This window comes from Heptranchias perlo, chromosome 25 (genome assembly GCF_035084215.1).
Source record: "Heptranchias perlo isolate sHepPer1 chromosome 25, sHepPer1.hap1, whole genome shotgun sequence".
Taxonomy (NCBI): Eukaryota; Metazoa; Chordata; class Chondrichthyes; order Hexanchiformes; family Hexanchidae; genus Heptranchias; species Heptranchias perlo.
In genome coordinates this window covers 34,183,351-34,204,524 of record NC_090349.1, presented here as the reverse complement: position 1 = coordinate 34,204,524, position 21,174 = coordinate 34,183,351, and the positions used below count along the sequence as shown (strand labels likewise).

At 43.1% G+C, this 21,174-nt stretch overlaps 1 protein-coding gene across 1 annotated transcript in view; it reads left to right on the top strand.

Moving 5' to 3' along the window:
* The first annotated feature begins 4,684 nt into the window (after window positions 1–4,684).
* Window positions 4,685–21,174, top strand: part of inpp5jb (inositol polyphosphate-5-phosphatase Jb) — a 72,388-nt gene continuing 55,898 nt past the window's right edge. Inside the window, exons 1-2 of the mRNA XM_068006327.1 lie at window positions 4,685–5,067; window positions 5,390–5,491. Of these exons, the coding sequence (XP_067862428.1) occupies window positions 5,400–5,491 (92 nt within the window). The 5' untranslated portion in view covers window positions 4,685–5,067; window positions 5,390–5,399. The remainder of the gene's footprint in view (window positions 5,068–5,389; window positions 5,492–21,174) is intronic.

Here is a 21,174-nt window from a genome sequence, read left to right as displayed (position 1 = left end):
ATGCAGCAAAATACACCCAATCAGGTATTTTCCCCAATACACCCCTTAATTTATCCAATCATATGGACAATACGTAGTTGTCCAGAAGAGACAGTGCTTTATGAGGACCCCTTTATCTCTCCTTATGCTTAGCACAATGATTCTTAGTCTTTGCAGTTAATGACTCTCCCTATAGGCCGTGAAGATAACGGGAGTTCTAGCTAGCTTCATCATTCCAGTTCATCTGAAGGAGTGGAGATACCGTTATGGTGCCTCCCTTAGTTTGTAATGACAGGAGGCTCATAGCTGTTAGGCATCCTGTAGCTGCAGTAAGCTAATTCAAAAGCAGTCTATTTGGTGCCACAGCAATTTCAGCTAAAGATTTGACTATTTAACCCTTTCGAGCCTGGTTCCCCATAATATCTTCCAAACCTATATTTCCTTACATGAGTTGTAATGATCTGGAACGCACCACTTGAAAGGGTGGTGAAAGCAGATTCAATAGTAACTTTCAAAAGGGAATTAGATAAATACTTGAAGGGAAAAAATTTAGAGGGCTATGGGAAAGAGCAGGGAAATGTGACTAATTGGATCGCTCTTTCAAAGAGCCGGCACAGGCACGATGAGCAGAATGGCCTCCTCCTGTGCTGTACCTACTATGGAACCTACTATGAATTCAAACAATACAACTTGTCTTTGCATAATAATACAAAATAAAGAACACACCACACTTTGCCACATCAGTCATTTTACTTGACTTAAATAGGTTCATTTCTGACTATCCTCTCCTTCACTCCAACGTTCTCACAGCCTTTAGTTGCCTGACTGCCTCATACTATTCTGCTTCAGAAAACATCTGCATGACTGCCTGTGTCTGTTAGTTTTATCTTTTGCTATTCTCAACCAGCAGCTCCCCAACATTGACTATGAAGTGTTAATCAATTACTGAGACAAGCTAACAAATTGCAGTCTTTGGGGAAACAATATCAAAGCTATCTTGTTAACATATTACCTACCTATCATTCAAAGAAAGAAATTTGTGCGATCCTCCCTGACAGATGTTCCTTACTGTACTTTGCCCAGATGATACTTAAAGCCCAGGCAGTAAAGACGATAATTTACCCCCTATAGTGGATACACACTATATTATATTGAGAGGATACATGCGTATTATATATTGTATGAAGAGTAAGGGTAGCTCCAGTAAGAAAAAAAGTTATAGATTGACAATTTTATGACAGTTTTAACTATACTATACTAATATGCTCACTGACAGCCTCATTGGCACTATAATTATACCGTGCAAGGAATTTTGAAATCTAGCCCATTAATGTGAATTTTGACATGTTTTGTTTCCAACTATTTTCTTGAAATCTGGGTTGTACTCTTTCATTCTCTCTTTTATTCCTCCTCTCTCCTTATCTTACTTTTCCTTTTGCATCGTATTCCCTCTATTTCTCTCCTCTTCCTGCTGTCCCCCTCTCTCATTCCTGTGACCTTGTCATTCCCTCTCATTCTGTCTCTCTTTCATTCCCTCTCATTCTGTCTCTCTTTCATTCCCAACAATACAGGAATTCCTCAGTACTGCACTGATGTGGTAACCTAAATTACATGCACAAGTACTTCGGATAGGGCTTGAACCACGATCTTCTAAATCAGAGGTGAGAGTATTACTACTGAGCCAAGCTGACATCATATATACACACTAGTCAATTTCCAATGGCTTTGCAGAAAGGAGTTAAGGCCAAGTGTAGTCTTCATCTAAGACAGGGCTAGAGCGTGGGGATAATTGGACCAACCTGCACAGACATAATTCAGTCCTCCATTCTGCCCTTATTTTAATATTTACTTTGACTTTATATTATTTACTAATTGATCGTCCACAATATTGCACATGGAAAGTCAGAGAATATGCTCTCTCATCTATCTCCATGTTGTCTTCATGTTGCAGTTTTTGTCTCTCCTCTTCTGTTTATTCTATCTATTCACTTCTGCTTCTCTCTCTAACTCTTCTTTTTGCTCCTGTCTCTGTGGTGGTGGGTGGTATGGCATGATGTGGTGGGGAAAGGGCTGTATTTGAGGTGGTGATCTCACATGTATCCTCATGTGTCACATTTTGGTGTCACATGTATATATGCAAATTCCTCACAGTTAATTGGTTCACAAAATAGTAACCAATCACAGCTAAAGATTGGAACTACTAACGATATATGAAAACAATGAATGAGGCATGATCAGTTAGCAGAATGTCCAATTTAGCATTATATACAGGATGCACATTGCATTATATATAGCGGATACACACTAATTATATATATATAGGATACACGGTATCATATATAAAGACACACTTTTTGATGATGACATTCCCCTTTAAGAGGTAGGCCAGAACAGGTTTGACTTGAGGCAATGTCAGATCGCTGCACTATTCCTCCATGCATATCCATAGAGCTAAAATATCTTCCTGTTAAATATAACCACATTTGCTGATAAGCAGTTTTCTGGATTAGCAGCAATGGACCCTGGTGATCTGGGTTGTCGTCAATCATTCATGTTCTGTGGCTGACTCCACTACTGGATGAGTCATGAACCTACACTGCCTGATAACAGAAGAATTGCTCTTGAGTGGATTAATGTTGTTCTTACAGGGTTTATGAGCACTGCATTTTTGCGAAAAGCCATTTCCTGCAGGAGGGACGGACTGAACCCGATAAGTACAGAGGTCAAAGGTTACTGTAGTTTCCACCTTAACTGTTTGTAATATATTCATTGGGTTAATAAACTGTAATCATTAATTCAGATTAAACAGTTCCTGTGTTACATCTTGACATCATGTGTATCTATGCAAATTTATTGTGGGTGATTGACTCATAAAACAGCAACAAATGAACAATCTAAGCAACAGGTTTCTCTCTTTTATTATTCATTTGATTTTTGTTATCAGTTTTGTACTCATTAAGGTCAGGCATATCTGTGCTGTGAAAGGATACTTTCAGTATTCAAGCACTGAGTCAGCATGAAGCAATTCCAATCAGGTGTATAGCAAAGACAGATTCAGAGAACCCCTGCAATTTGCCTGAGTAATGGCTGAGCTCGAACCTCAGAAGAACATCCCACTTCTAAGCTTCTGCTCCTCCTGGCCCCTAAGGAAAGTTTTTTTTACCTTACCTTAGAGGGTCTCGCTGGCCTCCTGACAGCTCTAAATTGTGGAGCCTCGCTCAGGAACGGGTTAAAATTCCATTGCCCACGTGTGTTGGGGACCCCAATTTACATTTATTAAAGGCTCCCAGAGTCTGGCGGAGCCTCATCCTCTGCCAAAACCAGTGGTGTTAAAATGGGGAACCGGTGGGAATAGAGCGGGAAGTAGAGCCGCTCCATTTTAACGGTTCTTTCCTGCCAACTGGGGAGATTTAAAGTTCCCCCTAAAATATTGGCTGGTTTACTCTGTGAAACTGAAACTCAGGATTTTAATCATGATGAGTGTTAAGTTTGAATATCTACAGTAATCATCAATGCTCCCAAAATGATGAGAAGGACTAATAGGCAAGGATATACCATTTTCTCAGAGAAAAGTGAGGAATGCAAATGTGACAAAATAGGAATAAAGTTCTCGAGGTTAGAAATGAAACCAAAATACCTTTAGATTAATTAAAGGAAAATGAATAAACTAGTGGAATTTGAGCATTACCCAGCATTATTGATATCATAGAAACACAGCGTTAGATGGAACTCAGATAGTATAGAACATTTTGCAAAAATAGACCTACAGCAAGGGAGAAATCGTAGAAGAAAAGGTTGTTTGACCCATCAAACCAATTCCCTCCACAGACCAGATACAGTTCACACTAATACAGACTCCACCCACTCGTGGGTAAAGGCTCTGTCAGATTGTTACTGTTCTCCAAAGGTAGAACAAACAAAACTCTAAAACATTCACCTAATCTCACATCCTACATTTTACAACCTGAACAACCCCTCTTATTGACCTGACATTTCCATGATTCAGTAACTCAGAAACCACCATGTTCCAACCAGTCTCAAATTGTCTTGTTTTACTTTATCATTCAAATCCCCAATCCTTGTAGTTATGAAGTCATGTGAGATTACTGTGTATTTATTTAACTGAATATTCTACAGGACCTCATAAAGAGAAGCCTCGTGTATAAATAGAATGCCCCAGCTGTGATTCTCCAAATGGCTGAGGTGCTGAATGCATTGCCATGTGAAGACATGACCACATACAGACCATGATGTGGAGATGCCGGTGATGGACTGGGGTTGACAATTGTAAACAATTTTACAACACCAAGTCCTGCTTAAAGGCACAGGCAGACAAACTCCCACCAAACCACTGCCTCTTGCGTACATTTCGGAAACTGTAACACCAGTCTTTCATTTCACATCGTTCACCTGACGAAGGGGGAAGCCTCCGAAAGCTTGTGAATTTAAAATAAAATTGCTGGACTATAACTTGGTGTTGTAAAATTGTTTACATACAGACCAGGAAGATCCCACGTTCAATCCCTGATTTGTGCTGAGTTTTCTGATGTCAGCCTGGGTGGAAATAGGGTTGCTTACAATTGGCCTCAACTTGGGCCGGGGGAGGAGGTGGGGAATCAGCCAACATTTCTGCTCCTGGTTGATATCCGGTGACCCCTATCGGAAAATGTTACGCCACAGGATCATGTTCAGATGTGAAACCCCCATGGGAGAATGGTCTGTCAACACTCACTGCCTAGGCTCAGTTGGGTGAAATTCAGGAGGGTTTCCAGGAAGTCAGTGTTTGCAGGAGAGGAGAAGGGACAGATGGGAAAGACTGGTGTTACAGTTTCCGAAATGTACGCAAGAGGCAGTGGTTTGGTGGGAGTTTGTCTGCCTGTGCCTTTAAGCAGGATTTTGTGACCGTGACAACCCTCTCTCGGTCCTCAACCCGGATCTGTCCGCGTTTCCCTTTTAAATCGCTCGGTGTGTTATTGCAATGACGTCAGGAACAGTAGCAGCCTGAAGAGACGGGCGGTGAGCAACGATCTGCCTGGAGTCTCGGCAGCGCATCGACCCGGCAAAGCAGCAGCATCCCCGGTACTGCAGGTAAAGGCAGCCAGGAGCAGCCAGGGGTTGCAGCCTGAAACCAGAGACCGCCGGGCGACCTCTGATCCGTGATCCGGAGACGCTCTGATCTCCCTCGGTCTCTCCCTCACGTTTATATATCAGGAGCCAGTGGCACAGAGCTATCCAGCCTCAGGACACACTGTGTGACCTTCCTGGATACAATATTACATTGTCTTTTATAGATACCGTACAATGTACGCCTCTTTCCTGCATACTTTGCCTTTCGAGGATACATTCATATTTAATGTCTCTCTCTCTCCTGGATATCTCTCTCAATTTGTTATCTCTTGCTTCCCCGCAGCTCCTGCAGGATGAGCGGTGCTGTGGTCCAGGAGCAGCCAGCGGTGAGGTTTGGCTCCCTGCCTGAGTCAGAGGCAGTCCAGGCTGGAGACGATGGGTTCAGGTGAGAATAGGATCTGTCAATGTCTCAAACTATCTTACTTTGAACATTGACATAATCACTTCTACATGTGATAACATGGAAAGATTGGAGCTGTGGTTTAAAAAATGCCTCCCTTTGCCCTTCAGTCCAGTTTCCACCCTGACCTATGCACTGAGACCGTCCTGACTAGAGTTACATGACATTTTTTGTGAGTGTGTCCGTTACGTGGAATTCAACATGGTTACCAACTCCATCCTCCTCCACTGCCTCCCACCCATAGTTCACTTCCAGGGGTTCACCCTCACTTTGTTTCACTGATACTTGTCCCAATGTAGCTAGCTCATCTCTAGCAATGGCTTTTCCACTGGCCTTTGCAAGGTCACTTTGGGAGTGCCCCAAGATCCCGTCCTTGGTCCCCTCCTTTTCTTCACTCACATGTAGCTCCCCAGAGACATGAATTGTGGCCATGTGGTCAGCTTCCACGTGTATGTTGGTGACACCAGCTCTACTTCTCCGTCACCATCCTAACTTCACTGTGCTGTGCTGTCAGATTGTTTGTCTAACATCAAGTCAGGTAATGAGGTAGAACTTTCTCCAACTGTACATTAGCAAGACTGAAACCACTTGTTCAGCTTTGATTAAAAGCTCTGTACTCTTGCCCACAGCTTCATTCACACCCTGGTTGCTTGCGGAGATTGATCTAAATGTTTTACAGTTTAGGTATCCTGTTTGACCCTGAGTTGAACTTCAAATCCCACATCCTATCCATCACCAAGACCATTTACTTCCACTTCTGCAACATAACTAGCCTCACCTCTTAGCTAACTACCATTGCTGTTGAAATCCTTATCTCTGCTTCTTTTACTTCCAGTCTTGCCTTCTCCAACATCATCCCCATTGGCCTCCTGACCTCCACCTAAATAAACTCCAATTCATCCATTGTTCCATCATCCATGCCCTTTCTCACATCGGTGCCACTTGCCCATCATCCCTATGCTTGCTAATCTCCATCGGGTTCTGCCCCTCCCCCAATGCATTAAATTCAAAATCTTCGTTCTCATTTATAAATCCTTCCACAGCCTCATCCCACCTTATCTTTCTAGCCTTTCTTAAGTGTCAGCTTAGCTCAGCTGGTAGTGTTCTTGCCCCTGAGTCAGAAGGTTATAGATAATCTTGTGCCATGGGTTGGTAATTAGTTGGGAGTTAGGAGACAGAGAGTAGGGATAAAGGGAATGTATTCTGATTGGTGGGATGTGACACATAATATGCGGTGTTCCCAAGGGATCTGTACTGGAGCCTCAGCTTTTCACCTTATATATTAATGACTTGGATGAAGGAATAGAAAGTTATATACCCAAGTTTTTAGATGACACCGTTAGGAGGCACAGTTAATTTGTGTAGATAGGAGCAGAAGGTTATAAAGGGACATAGACAGATTGAGTGAGTGGGCAAAACTGGTGTTCAATGTGGGGAAGTGTGAAGTCATCCACTTCGGATCTGAGAAAGACAAATCTGAATATTTTCTAAATGGTAACAGGCTAGGAACTATGGAGGAGCACAGGGGATTTGGGTGTCCAGGTTCACAAATCACTAAAAGCTAGTGTGCAGGTATAAAAAGTAATCACAAAAGCTTATGGAATGTTGGCCTTTATCTCAAGGAATGTTTTCCGACGCAAAGTACATCGGATGTCAGATTGATCCGAGGGCTGATCGTCCCTTGATTTCCTTTGGGCTCTCTTTTCTTTGGCTAGCTGCAAATCATTTATTCAAGCTTTGTTGTGCCATTGTGAATCATCTTTTGCCACTTTTTTCTGTCACAAGCATCATGTTCCCATGTGTCAGTTGAGATGCCACATTTTTTTAGATTGGTCTTTAGGCAATCTTTACATCTTTTGAACTGACCACCACGAGAGCGTATACCATGCTTCAGCTCACCGTAGAATACCTTGGGGTAGTCTAGTATCAAGCATTCAGACTAGGTAACTTGCCCTCCTTAGCTATGCCTTCACTATCATTGTAAACAATTTTACAACACCAAGTTATAGTCCAGCAATTTTATTTGAAATTCACAAGCTTTCGGAGGCTTCCTCCTTCCTCAGGTGAATTCACCTGAGGAAGGAGGAAGCCTCCGAAGGCTTGTGAATTTCAAATAAAATTGCTGGACTATAACTTGGTGTTGTAAAATTGTTTACAATTGTCAACCCCAGTCCATCACCGGCATCTTCACTATCATTGCCTCTACGCCTGGCACATTTGATCTTCTGAGGACCTCAGTATCCGGAATGTTGTGCCACCATCGAATTTTCATGACCTTTTGAGGCAACCAATGTGGTGACAGTAAGTGGTCCAGCTATTGCACATATACAGCAGGGATATTATAACTATTGCCTTGTAGACCTTAAGTTTGATTGTCAATTTAATGCCTCTTTTATCCCATAACCTCACATGGAGCCTTCCAAAATTACTACTAGCTTTAAACAATCTGTGGTTCACCTCATCATGTGACATGGCGTTTCCTGGGTAGATTAACCTATCCACTGTGGACAGCGTGTGTCCTTCAATGGTAACATTGGGTGGCATCTAGGGTTTTCCAGGAGCAGGCTGGTATATAACTTCTTTCTGCTTCAGACTGATAGTGAGGCCAAATTTCTTACAAGCATCCAAGAAATAGTCCATGTTGACACGGAGGTCCTCTTCTATGTGGGCAACAAGGGCACAGTATTCAGCAAAGAACAGCTTCTGAACAAGTTCTTCAGAGGTCTTAGTTTCGGACTGCAGATGGCGGTGATTGTACAATTTGCTATCCACCCTGAAACCAAAAACTCTTTCATCCCAGTTCCTGGAGGCATAAATAAGCATGAAAGCGAACAAGATCCTAAACAAGGCGGGAGCTAGAACACAAATCTGTTGACACCATTGGAAAAAGAGAAGGTGTTGGAAACTTCATCATCTTCCATAACTCTGGCCATCAGGTCCGTGTTTTGTTCTCGACACTTTTCCTGAAGTTGTCTGGCAGTAAAGACCATATCAGCAGTCCTGTATTAAAGCAACCTGAATGACAAGAAGAACATATTCTGCCAACAGCCTGAATACATTTCAGTATTGGTTGAAAACCATTTAACGTTTGGCTTACCAGAGTCCAAGAAATAATGGCAACACCTAGTTGTATCTCCAACGTGACTTCATTTTCCTAATTCCAGTTATAGAAAGATGACACAGTTATCAAATCAAGTAACAACAGTTTGTTTTCAGGCTTACACCAGTACAGCATTAATTGGGTTCACATCAATATGGCATTACTCAGTTTAGCACGACTGCAGTTCAACCTTTAACTTGATTCAACTTCACATACCATCTTTCAGTTCAGCATTCTGTTTCGAAGATTCCATATAGATAGTCTTTTCAGTTTGTGTAAGCCCATGGTATTAGTAGAAGGTTTATAACTACCTGCTTTGGAAGTAGTTGCACAGTTGGGCCAAGGTTGAATGCACTGCAATGAGCTGGTTCCGACTCCTTATATAATGTAATGGTTATGGCAGGTTATGTCTTCAGCAGGTTCACGTTGATCGACTTTCATGCCTGGTTCATCAGGTGGCTGTTTCTCTGCTTATTCTGTTCATTCTATAGCTTAGACACTGTTGCTAATATTAGCAAATAACTGTTTGTATAGCATTCCCATGTCTGCATTGTTAATGGATCCATTAACCTAATTATTTGAAAGGGGCTAATGCTTCTGTTAAACAGCAGACAGAGGAAGTTATACAAATGTGTGAAGTGCTCCGCTGCTAATGTTGGCAACATGATTTCTAGGTTTTTATTTCTTATACTTTGAGAACCTACCTTACGTAAGTAATTGGTCACATTAACCGCTAGCCCTCTCTTGACTCCTCCTAGCTTCTTCTTCTGCACAAGCTTCTTTCTCTTTCTGAAGTGGTCTCTTTCTTTCACTGGTTTCTTCCTCAGTCTTTTCTCCTTTTTCTTCTAGTCTTGACTCAGTCTCTTTCTTCTTCTCTCACATCTAGAAAACTGGGTTACAGCTGCCTCTCTTTCACTTGAGCATCAAAGCAGACTTTAGGCAGTCTGACCTGCTGATCATTTTTTCATCAAGGCTGGAACACTTTTCCTTTAACCAATTCATACCCATCTGTCAAAACTTTAAAAGCCCGTGGTTCTGATAGGTTTTGGCTCCATACTCCATTATATTTGACAACTATCTTGGAGGGCCATTTCTTTATTACCTCAACATATCTCTAAGGTTCTTAATCACAAATTGACATAGTAAGTATTGTTATTGCAGTTGACTTCCAAACTTTGGTGCTCAATGGTTCTTTGGTGCCCCACACATGAACAGAGAATTAGCAACTCTTATTATTGTCTGTGTAACATCTACTGTTCAAATTAGGAATTTATCTGGCACTTGTCATTCAGAAACTTCCTGTTATGCATCAATGTTGCCATAAACATAATGTGGAGATGCCGGTGATGGACTGGGGTTGACAATTGTAAACAATTTTACAACACCAAGTTATAGTCCAACGATTTTATTTGAAATTTACAAGCTTTCGGAGGCTTCCTCCTTCCTCAGGTAAATGTCAGGAACTCCTCGAAGCCTACGCATTTATAAATCACAGAACAATACATGGTGATTACAGACAGTCTTTGCAACTGCCCATTGCCAAGGCAATCACCGTGTTCAGACAGAGAGGTGTTACCTACAGAACCCCCGAATATACATTCAACAACAAAAAAAAACAAACAGGAAAAAAAAAGAGAGAGAGAGGCAGAAACATCCGGAAGGCAGAGAAAGCCAGCAAATGACCCGTTATATTAAAAACAGATAGCTTTTGTTCGCTGGTGGGCTTACGTGTAGCGTGACATGAACCCAAGATCCCGGTTGAGGCCGTCCTCATGGGTGCGGAACTTGGCTATCAATTTCTGCTCGACGATTTTGCGTTGTCGTGTGTCTCGAAGGCCGCCTTGGAGTATGCTTACCCAAAGGTCGGTGGCTGAATGTCCCTGACTGCTGAAGTGTTCCCCGACTGGGAGGGAACCCTCCTGTCTGGCGATTGTTGCGCGGTGTCCGTTCATCCGTTGTCGCAGTGTCTGCATGGTCTCGCCATAAACATAGATAGAGAAAAAAGACTTTCTCAGTTTAGGGACCATAAAATATGGTCATTTGTTTACCATCAGCATCATTTAAACCACAGATATAACCCAATCTTTTAACAAATCCACAAATATCAAGCAAAATAGAATATGAACCTTGTCTTATTCACCTCTGGTTTCCTTGGCCTCCTCCAGACTTGACCACTTTAATGCTTTCCTTGTTGGCCTCCTATCCCCTACCTTCCATAAACTCCAAGATCCTGCCACACATATCCAGTGCTGCAGAGAATCCTGTGCACCTATTAGTCCATTGTCTCTGACATATACTGGTCCCAGTCTCCCAACATTTAAAATCCTTATCCTCAGCTATAAACTCCTCCATGGCCATACCCCAGCCTCCCTCTGTAAACTCATCCATGGCCATACCCCAGCCTCCCTCTGTAAACTCCTCCATGGCCATACCCCAGCCTACCTCTGTAAAATCCTCAATGGCCATACCCCACCCTCCCTCTATAAACTCCTCCATGGCCATACCCCAACCTCCCTCTGTAAACTCCTCCATGGCCATACCCCACCCTCCCTCTATAAACTCCTCCATGGCCATACTCCACCTCCCTCTGTAAACTCCTCCATGGCCATACCCCAACCTCCCTCTGTAAACTCCTCCATGGCCATACCCCACCCTCCCTCTATAAACTCCTCCATGGCCATACTCCACCTCCCTCTGTAAACTCCTCCATGGACATACCCCAGCCTCCCTCTGTAAACTCCTCAATGGCCATACCCCAGCCTCCCCCTGTAAACTCCTCCATGGTCATACCCCAGCCTACCTCTGTAAACTCCTCCATGGTCATACCCCAGCCTCCCTCTGTAAACTCCTCCATGGTCATACCCCAGCCTCCCTCTGTAAACTCCTCCATGGACATACCCCAGCCTCCCTCTGTAAACTCCTCCATGGCCATACCCCAGCCTCCCCCTGTAAACTCCTCCATGGCCATACCCCAGCCTACCTCTGTAAACTCCTCCATGGTCATACCCCAGCCTCCCTCTGTAAACTCCTCCATGGTCATACCCCAGCCTCCCTCTGTAAACTCCTCCATGGCCATACCCCAGCCTCTCTCTGTAAACTCCTCCATGGTCATACCCCAGCCTACCTCTGTAAACTCCTCCATGGCCATACCCCAGCCTCTCTCTGTAAACTCCTCCATGGTCATACCCCAGCCTCCCTCTGTAAACTCCTCCAGCCCTCTACCTTCTCCGCTTCATTCTTCTGACTCCAATTTCCCTGCAACCAATAAAAAAGCAGCTGATCAGGATTCATTTAGCCTTGTTGGATGAAATTTCCATGGAACCAATCAAAAAACACTCTTCATTTACTTTATTCCTGGTAAGTTTGCTGAGACTTGTGAATAAAGCACGCCCTTCTGTCCTGAATGGCTCAGTACCACACTGGATGCATTTACACACTAAAACATCAGAGGAGGTGATTTAAAAATATATAGAATTTATAGTGCAGAAACAGCCCATTTGGCCCAAAAGGTCTATGCCAGTGTTTATGCTTCACAAGTGCCTCCTCCAACCCTACTTCATTTAACCCTGTCAGCATATTCCTTTCTCCTTGATGCACTTATCTAGCTTCCCCTTATCTATGCTACTCGCCTCAACTGCTCCTTGTGGTAGTGAGTTCCACATTCTAACCATTCTATGGGTAAAAAGTTTCTCCTGAATTCCCTATTGGATTTATTGGTTACTATCTTATATTTATGGCCCCTAGTTTTGGACTCCCCCACGTACATATATTTTCTGTATCCAGTTGGACTGTCATTTTCAATCTCTGTTACCCATACAATATAAATTCCTTTGAAACATATCAGATTACCTCCAGCTTCTGCTTTGAGATTCCCTCACCAGTTTTGACTTTCATTTTGCCCTAGCTGTTCCTGTCTGTGTTCTTTAACAACTGGTCAGTTTGCAGGATTCACTCAATTTTAACTTTTGGCAGAAGTGTAAATCGGTCGATATCGGATTGGCCGACGGTTATGCAACTCTTCCGATATTCATTTCCAGAACTTAAACGCTACCCGTTTACACTATCGACAAATGTTGAAATTATCCCCAATGAGTATGCAGAATTACTGGAAGCAAGGAGCAGGTCAGAACCTGCAGTGTGCCTTATTAGTCTGGTGTCCTTAGAACCAAACATTTTTATATAGGACAGACAGAATTGGGTCAAGCAATGATGACTGTAATATATTTTGCTTTCAGCAAATGCATATCATAATTGGCCGGATAAAGATCCAAGAGGAATGTTCCAGAATCAGGTCCTAAAAGAGGCCTACCCTTGAAAGTTCATCCAAAAGAAATTTTTCTTCTAGCATTTCATTAAAAAATGACTTTGGGTTAAAAATAATTTTAAAACATGACCGTACAAAAGTATAAGTCAAGCAGCTGTCTGCCTGGTATTTCTGAGGCTTTACAATAAAGTCTCATGGATAAGGTTGTTGTGGGTCTGTCGCTGGGCTGTTTCTTTAAACTTGTTGAGACTGATTTTAAAAAAAATTCTACATTCCTTCTCCTGTTGTTATGGAAAAGAATAAAATCCAGCGTCTGAATAGTTAAGATCTCAACTTTGCGGGAGAGCATAAACAAAGTGTCAGCTGAGTCCGTGCCCTGGATATGTTTTTATGGTGTGTGACTGCTCGTCTAGCTAAGCATGATCCAATCAACACTTTGATCAGTGCTGGAGTCATCAGCTGCAATATCCTGTTTGATCTGAATCTATTGTGTGTGTCCTTATATGGGTATTCTCTCGTGTTAGTTTGACTTGGTTGGTAGCATTCTCACCTCTGATTAAGACATTGGGGTTACTAACTGCTCCAAGACTTGAGCACATAATCTAGGCAGACATTTCAGTGCAGTACTGAGGGAGTGCTGCAGTGATAGATGTACCGTCTTTCAGATGAGATGTTAAGTCAAGGCCCTGTCTGCCTTTTCAGGTGAACGTAAAAGATCCCATGGCACTATTCAGAGAAGAGTAGTGAGTTCTCCTGGTGTTCTGGCTGGCCTTCTTTCCTTAGCCAAAAGTACAGATTAACATATCATTCATTCATTTGCTATTTATGAGATCTTGCTGCGTGCACATTGGATGACATATTTGCTTACATAACAGTGGTGACTGTACTTCAAAAAGTAATTCATTAATTGTCAAGCACTTTGGGACATTTTTAGGGCATGATAAGCTGCTACATAAATGCAAGTTCTTTCTTTTTGTCTCTGTCTCTTTGTGTCTCTGTCTTTGTGTGTCTGTCCCCGTTACTTTTTCTCTTTCACTGTGTGTGTCACAAGATCAGAAGGTAGATACAGATGAGCAAGACCATTGGCCCATCCTGGCTCATTGAACTAGAACAAAGCTTCATTGCAGAATACAACAGCTTCTTAAATTATTTCAGAGCTTTGCCATTACCATTCTGTGTGTTGATTATTCCTTGCGTGAAGAAGAACTTCCTGACACCTGTCTAAATATGCCTTTTGAGCCTATGACTACTTGTCCTGGGGCTATAGTTTTACTTGAAGTATTGTTCTGGATTTGCTACTTGTATAATATTTACTAACTTATACGTTTTTATGAGGTATCCTCTTCATCACCTCCTTTAAAGGCTGAAGAGTCCAATTTTATCCAACCTTTCCTCACAACTCCGCTCTAACATTAGGAATAAGCCTCATGTCTACTGTCTGGACTGTTTTCAAATCTTGAGTGTCCCAGTCACCAAAATTAGACACAGTACTTAAGGTGCAATCTGACGAGCAGTGTATAGTTCTATCATAGTGTCCTTCAACTTATTATTGACATATTGTTCAGCATTCCAATAGTTTTGAGTTGACGTGTTAAGGGACGAGTCTACTAACTTCCCTAGATTGCTTTCAAAATCACCCTTAGCTGTTTGTCACTAATGTGCCTGACTCTCTCTCTGTGATTCTGTCTCTCATTGTGTGTTGGTGTTTTTGTGTGTGTCTGTGTCTATGTATTCTTTCTGAGTATCTCTGTGTATTTACACTCTCTGACTCTCTCATCGACTGCCTGTGTGCCTCACTGCCTGAGAGTGTTTGTCTATTTGTCATTCTTTCTGAGTTTTCCCTGTCTCTGTGTCTCTCTCTGATTTTCGCTCTTACTTGCATGTCTGTGTCTGCCTTTCTCTGATTTTTTCTGTCTGTCAGCAGGCTATTTGACCATGATGGGCATTACAGCTGAGCCCAATCACGTTCTTACCTAAAACCCATGCATGTGCACCTCTAGCAGGAATCACTGGAAAGAAATCGGGAGCGGGAACCCTGGATGATTTTTCCCTCCTAATCCGGGGACGCCGATACCAAGTATAGCTCTCTTTCTGCCGCCCAGCTGAGACCAGCTAATTCAACATGCCACAGATCAAACCTGGGATGTCCCTCTTCTGTGTGGCTCAGCTAATCTCCACCTTAACCATCACATCCATGGTGAAGCCTGTGTTTGTAATTCCAGAGTTACTTATATTGAAGACAGAATCAGGCTTGTCCATGACACCTTCGGTAGTGGAGTAGCCCATTGACACTCATTGTCTGGTCTCACAGATGAAGAATGACCACTTGGGTGAACTATCGCAGGGTTGTTGGTCCTGGGTCTCTGTACCCCAGCGAGAGTCAGAGGCTTCAGATGAGGAGGGGGAAAGCTTTTAATATTGTAATGATTTTAAAACTTGACCTGCTTCCATCATTGTCAGTTATCCTTGGGCTACCCCATCCTCCTGTCACTGTTTGTAACAAAGGAGGATTTCATTCAATAAATAATTCAAATACCATCTGGCATACATTCACCGCACCATATCAAGAACCGTCTGCGCACCTCAGTATGTGACGGAGTGGGGTGGGGTTGAGAGCCCGAGAGCCCTTGGTATTTATCAGAAATGAGCACCTGTAGTCTGGGACAAGTCAGGGAGCCTGCTGTTGCTTGTCGAGATTACCTTTATTAGAAAGAGGAAACCGAGCCCTCCCAAGAAGATTTTGTCTTCCATCCTAGCTGCAGCTTCGGAATATGCAGCTCTGTTTTTAGCCATGTCAGCCACACGGTCTGACTGCCCCGAGGTGGAATTTCTGATAAGGTAGAAGCTAAGAATAGTCTAGTTGGAGAATAGTCTCACTGTGACTAATGATAAAGGACGAGAAAGCTGCAGCTAAACCAGAGACAGAGCCCTGAGCAGAGGGAGGCAAACGGATGCTGTTTTCAGACTGTACACAGCTTTGGTCTGGGATCAGCTCTGGTTCACATTTCTCATCCGGGTTTCCTTTGGCCTAGGATTGGCTCTAGTTCAAACTGCTTTACCCACGCTTGCTCTGGCGTGGAATTGGGTCTGTTCAAATGGGAGCTGCATGCTGCTCCTCTCGTAGGTACAAAGTTCGGATAATTATTTACTCGTTGTGAAGTTCAGACATGCATGAAGGAGGCATTTAAGTGATTCTGTCATTAGAAGGCGTCTATTTTAACCCTTTACTTTCAGATGAAACCAAAGCTACAGCTTGAGTGCTGGAGTGTTCAGCAGTGAAACGCTGTGCTTAAGGCTATGCAGTCAGCACTTTGTACTTTGTTTTATGGTGAGGTAATCTGTCAACACCGATAACAGAGCTGTGATATAAAAAGGTGGTGCTGGTACCTCTGTGACTAATGATAAGGGACAGAGAAAGCTGCAGCTGAACCAGAAACAGAGCCCTGAGCAGAGGGAGGCTGATGGGTCTGATCGTCTCCCAGCCGAGATGTGATAGGGGGCAGTTGGAAAGATTATCTGTAATCACCAGGCATTGTTCTCTGACTATATATGCTATGCGTTTTTAGAACCCTTCACTCACCTGACGAAGGAGGTAAGCTCCGAAAGCTTGTGATTTAAAATAAAACTGTTGGACTATAACCTGGTGTTGTGCAAGTCCTTACATTTGTCCACCCCAGTCCATCACCGGCATCTCCACATCACGTTTTCAGACTGTACACAGCTTTGGTCTGGGATCAGCTCTGGTTCACAGTTCTCACCCGGGTTTCCTTTGGCCTAGGATTGGCTCTAGTTCAAACTGTGGCACAGGTTACCACCTCAAGAGATGAGGTGTTCCGACATTTTATGTGGGTCAGCCCACTCATACAAGCCTGCAGTGTGGTTTATGTGTTGTTGGGTCGTGCGGACCTCCCCCCGTCAGGGTGGTCCACGGTCAGAAAATGAAAGCTGCAATCATGACTTTGAACTAACTGCCGTGCACAAGTGTACACACTCACCATTCTTTACCTGGCCCCGCCATTTTTGACCAGGCCTTCAGCTGCCTAGGCCCTAAGCTCTGGAATTCCCTCCCTAAACCTCTCCGCCTCTCTACCTCTCTCTCATTTAAGACGCTCCTTAAAACCTACCTCTTTGACCAAGCTTTTGGTCACCTATCCTAATATCTTCTTATGTGGCTCGGTCTCCAATTTTGTTTGATAACGGTCCTATGAAGCTCCTTGGGACCTTTTAACTACGTTAAAGGCGCTATATAAATGCAAGTTATTGTTGTTGTCTGTGCACTGGAATCCACCAGGCCACATACACTAGGCAACACCACCAGGGCAGTGGGATCCAAGACAAACACAGGCAATTTTGTTTGGGGGCTTAATGTAATTATAAAGATAACTCTTCAAGGAGATTCATTGGAGCCTGTAGCGGTGATGCTGATGTATTATACTCTGGTTTGTTTCCCCGACCTAAAATAAACCTCCCAACAGACAAAAATATGTGCATTCAATTAATTAGAATCCCATTCCCATGGCGATGCTTTGCCAATCAGAGCACCTGAGTTTCCCCAATATCCAACGCAGAACTAGTCATGTAGACCAGGAAGTTGCCAGGTTTGATTTTTGGTCTGTGCTGAGTCAGCTGATCTCAGCCAGCGTAGCATTGGGACTAATATTGGTCTCAGCATCACTGGGTTTGAGAGGGGTAAAAAAAAAATCAGCCACGGTTCCTGATCTTGATCGCTTTTCACGTGTGAACATCTGATGAGCACCAGGATCCAGCTCGGCAGTGATGGTCAAATACCTTCCTGACCCTCGTGGTCAAGACTCACACATGAAGAGTGGTCATTGGACAAGGTACTGGAAGGTGACCCGTTCCTATGGAACTGTATCTCAGATTAAATATTGGTTGCTATGTGTTCCACTGAATGGGGGAGCCCAGCTAGATGGAAACCTAATTCTAAAATGGCCCTGGCAATGACTGGAAGAGGCAGGTCAATAAAATAGATTTTTTAAGAGCTGTCAGCAAAACTCTGATTTTTAACCAATTATCCAAGCAGGAAGTTACTGATGGCTAAGTACGCAGTGACATTAAACATCAAAATAGGAGGCTTTATAGGATGATTTGCTTAAAATAGGTTAGAAGTAAACAGAACAATTTTCTGTGTTAGTGGCCATTCTGGAAGAAATGAAATCAGCTTTCATATTCAGCGTTCTGAAGTTTCTTGATTTTTCTCTGGTGTAATATGGGAACATGGGAATCCTTAAGCACAGGAAAAGGCTATTTGGCCAAAAAAGCCTGTCCTTTTTCATTTATCCCAGCCCCTCTTCACACCATAATCTCTTCTCCAGAAATAACAAAATATATAAGTTAGCAGAACAATGGCAGATGAAATCTAATATGGGCAAGTGTAAAGTACTGCACATAATAAGCAAAAATGGGTAACAGTTGTACTTCATGAATGGTGTTGGAGTAGTTAAGAAAGAAATTGAAAGAGATCTAGAGGTGTTTGTAGACTTGGTGCTCATCGTTTCCAGCCACTGAAGAGCAACAATCAACACAGCAAATGTGGAACTATATGGTCAGAACAGTAAATTACAAGTCAGAGGCTGTCAAGATCAAAGTGTCAGACCACACCTTGAGAATTATATCGAAACTACAGCACAGAAACAGGCCATTCGGCCCAATTAGTCTATGCCGGCATTTATGCTCTACATGAGCCTCCTCCCTCCCTACTTCATCTAACCCTATCAGGATACACTTCTATTCCTTTTTCCCTCATGTGCTTTTCTAGCTTCCCCTGAAATGCATCTATGTTATTTGCCTCAACTACTCCTTGTGGTAACACGTTCCACATTCTTACCACTCTTTGGGTAATGAAATTTCACCCGAATTGCCTATTGGGTTTATTAGCGACTATTTTATATTTATGATCTCTAGTTTTGGACTCCCCCACAAGTGGAAACACTTTCTCTACCTCTACCCTATCAAGTGTCCCATTCTGGTCTCTGAGACACCGGGGAGATATTCAAGCACCTGAAGCATTGCAGATAACAGCCACAAGGCTGTTCCCTAGTGTTAGAGGTCTGCGTTATGAGGAAAATAGGAAGAAATATGTTTTTCAGCCTTTAAAGGAGGTGGCCGAGAGTTGATCTTATAGAAGTACATAGATAAACCCAGAAAATTGCTACAAAGTGAACAGTGAGAGTGGGACAAGGGGATGGAGGTACCACTAGTGAAATGCAAATGATATCAGAAAATTCTTCTTCACACAGACAGTGATCAACACATTTGAATGGAGTTCCAGTTAGAGTGGTGGAATCAAAAACCCTGGAATTATTTAAGAAACAACTCAGTGCTGTAATGGTGAGATTAGAACATAAGAACATAAGAACATAAGAAATTGGAGCAGGAGTAGGCCAATCGGCCCCTCGAGCCTGCTCCGCCATTCAATAAGATCATGGCTGATCTGATCCCAACCACAAATCTAAAGAACACAAGAAGTCGGAGCAGGACCCGGCCACATAGCCCCTGGGCCCTCTCCGCCACCCACAGGGCATTGACCGATCCGAACTCAGCTTCATGTCCAATTTCCTGCCCGCTCCCCATAACCCCTAATTCCCTTTACTTCTAGGAAACTGTCTATTTCTGTTTTAAATTTATCTAATGATGTAGCTTCCACAGCTTCCTGGGGCAGCAAATTCCACAGACCTACCACCCTCTGAGTGAAGAAGTTTCTCCTCATCTCAGTTTTGAAAGAGCAGCCCCTTATTCTAAGATTATGCCCCCTAGTTCTAGTTTCACCCATCTTTGGGAACATCCTTACTGCATCCACCCGATCAAGACCCTTCACAATCTTATATGTTTCAATAAGATCGCCTCTCATTCTTCTGAACTCCAATGAGTAGAGTCCCAATCTACTCAACCTCTCCTCATATGGCCGCCCCCTCATCCCCGGGATTAACCGAGTGAACCTTCTTTGTACTGCCTCGAGAGCAAGTATGTCTTTTCTTAAGTATGGAGACCAAAACTGTATGCAGTATTCCAGGTGCGGTCTCACCAATACCTTATATAACTGCAGCAATACCTCCTTGTTTTTATATTCTATCCCCCTAGCAATAAAAGCCAACATTCCGTTGGCTTTCTTGATCACCTGCTGCACCTGCATACCAACTTTTTGATTTTCTTGCACTAGGACCCCCAGATCCCTTTGTACTGCAGTACTTTCCAGTCTCTCGCCATTAAGAAAATAACTTGCTCTCTGATTTTTCCTGCCAAAGTGCATAACCTCACATTTTCCAATATTATATTGCATCTGCCAAATCTCCGCCCACTCACCCAGCCTGTCTATATCCCCTTGCAGGTTTTTTATGTCCTCCTCACTCTCTACTTTCCCTCCCATCTTTGTATCATCTGCAAATTTTGATATGTTGCACTCGGTCCCCTCCTCCAAATCGTTAATATAGATTGTAAAGAGTTGGGGACCCAGCACCGACCCCTGTGGAACACCACTGGTTACTGGTTGCCAGTCCGAAAATGAACCATTTATCCCAACTCTCTGCTTCCTGTTTGATAACCAATCCTCCACCCATGCCAGAATATTACCCCCAATCCCGTGATTTTTTATCTTAAGTAATAATCTTTTATGTGGCACCTTGTCGAATGCCTTCTGGAAGTCTAAATACACTACGTCCACTGGTTCCCCTTTATCCACCCTATACGTTATATCCTCGAAGAACTCAAGCAAATTTGTCAGACATGACTTCCCCTTCATAAAGCCATGCTGACTTTGTCCTATTAAATTATGCTTATCTAAATGTTCCGTTACTGTCTCCTTAATAATAGACTCCAAAATTTTACCCACCACAGATGTTAAGCTAACTGGCCTATAATTTCCAGCCTTCTGCCTACTACCCTTTTTAAATAACGGTGTTACATTAGCAGTTTTCCAATCTGCCGGGACCTCTCCTGAGTCCAGGGAATTTTGGAAAACTATCACCAAAGCATCCACAATCCCTACTGCCACTTCCCTCAAGACCCTAGGATGGAAGCCATCAGGTCCAGGGGATTTATCCGCCTTGAGTCCCATTATTTTACTGAGTACCATCTCTTGAGTGATTTTAATCGTATTTAGCTCCTCCCCCCCGAGAGTCCCCTGTTTGTCCAGTGTTGGGATATTCTTAGTGTCCTCTACTGTAAAGACTGAAACAAAATATTTGTTCAGCATTTTTGCCATCTCCATGTTTCCCACCATTAATTTCCCGGTCTCATCCTCTAAGGGACCTATGTTTGCCTTAGCCACCCTTTTTCTTTTTATAT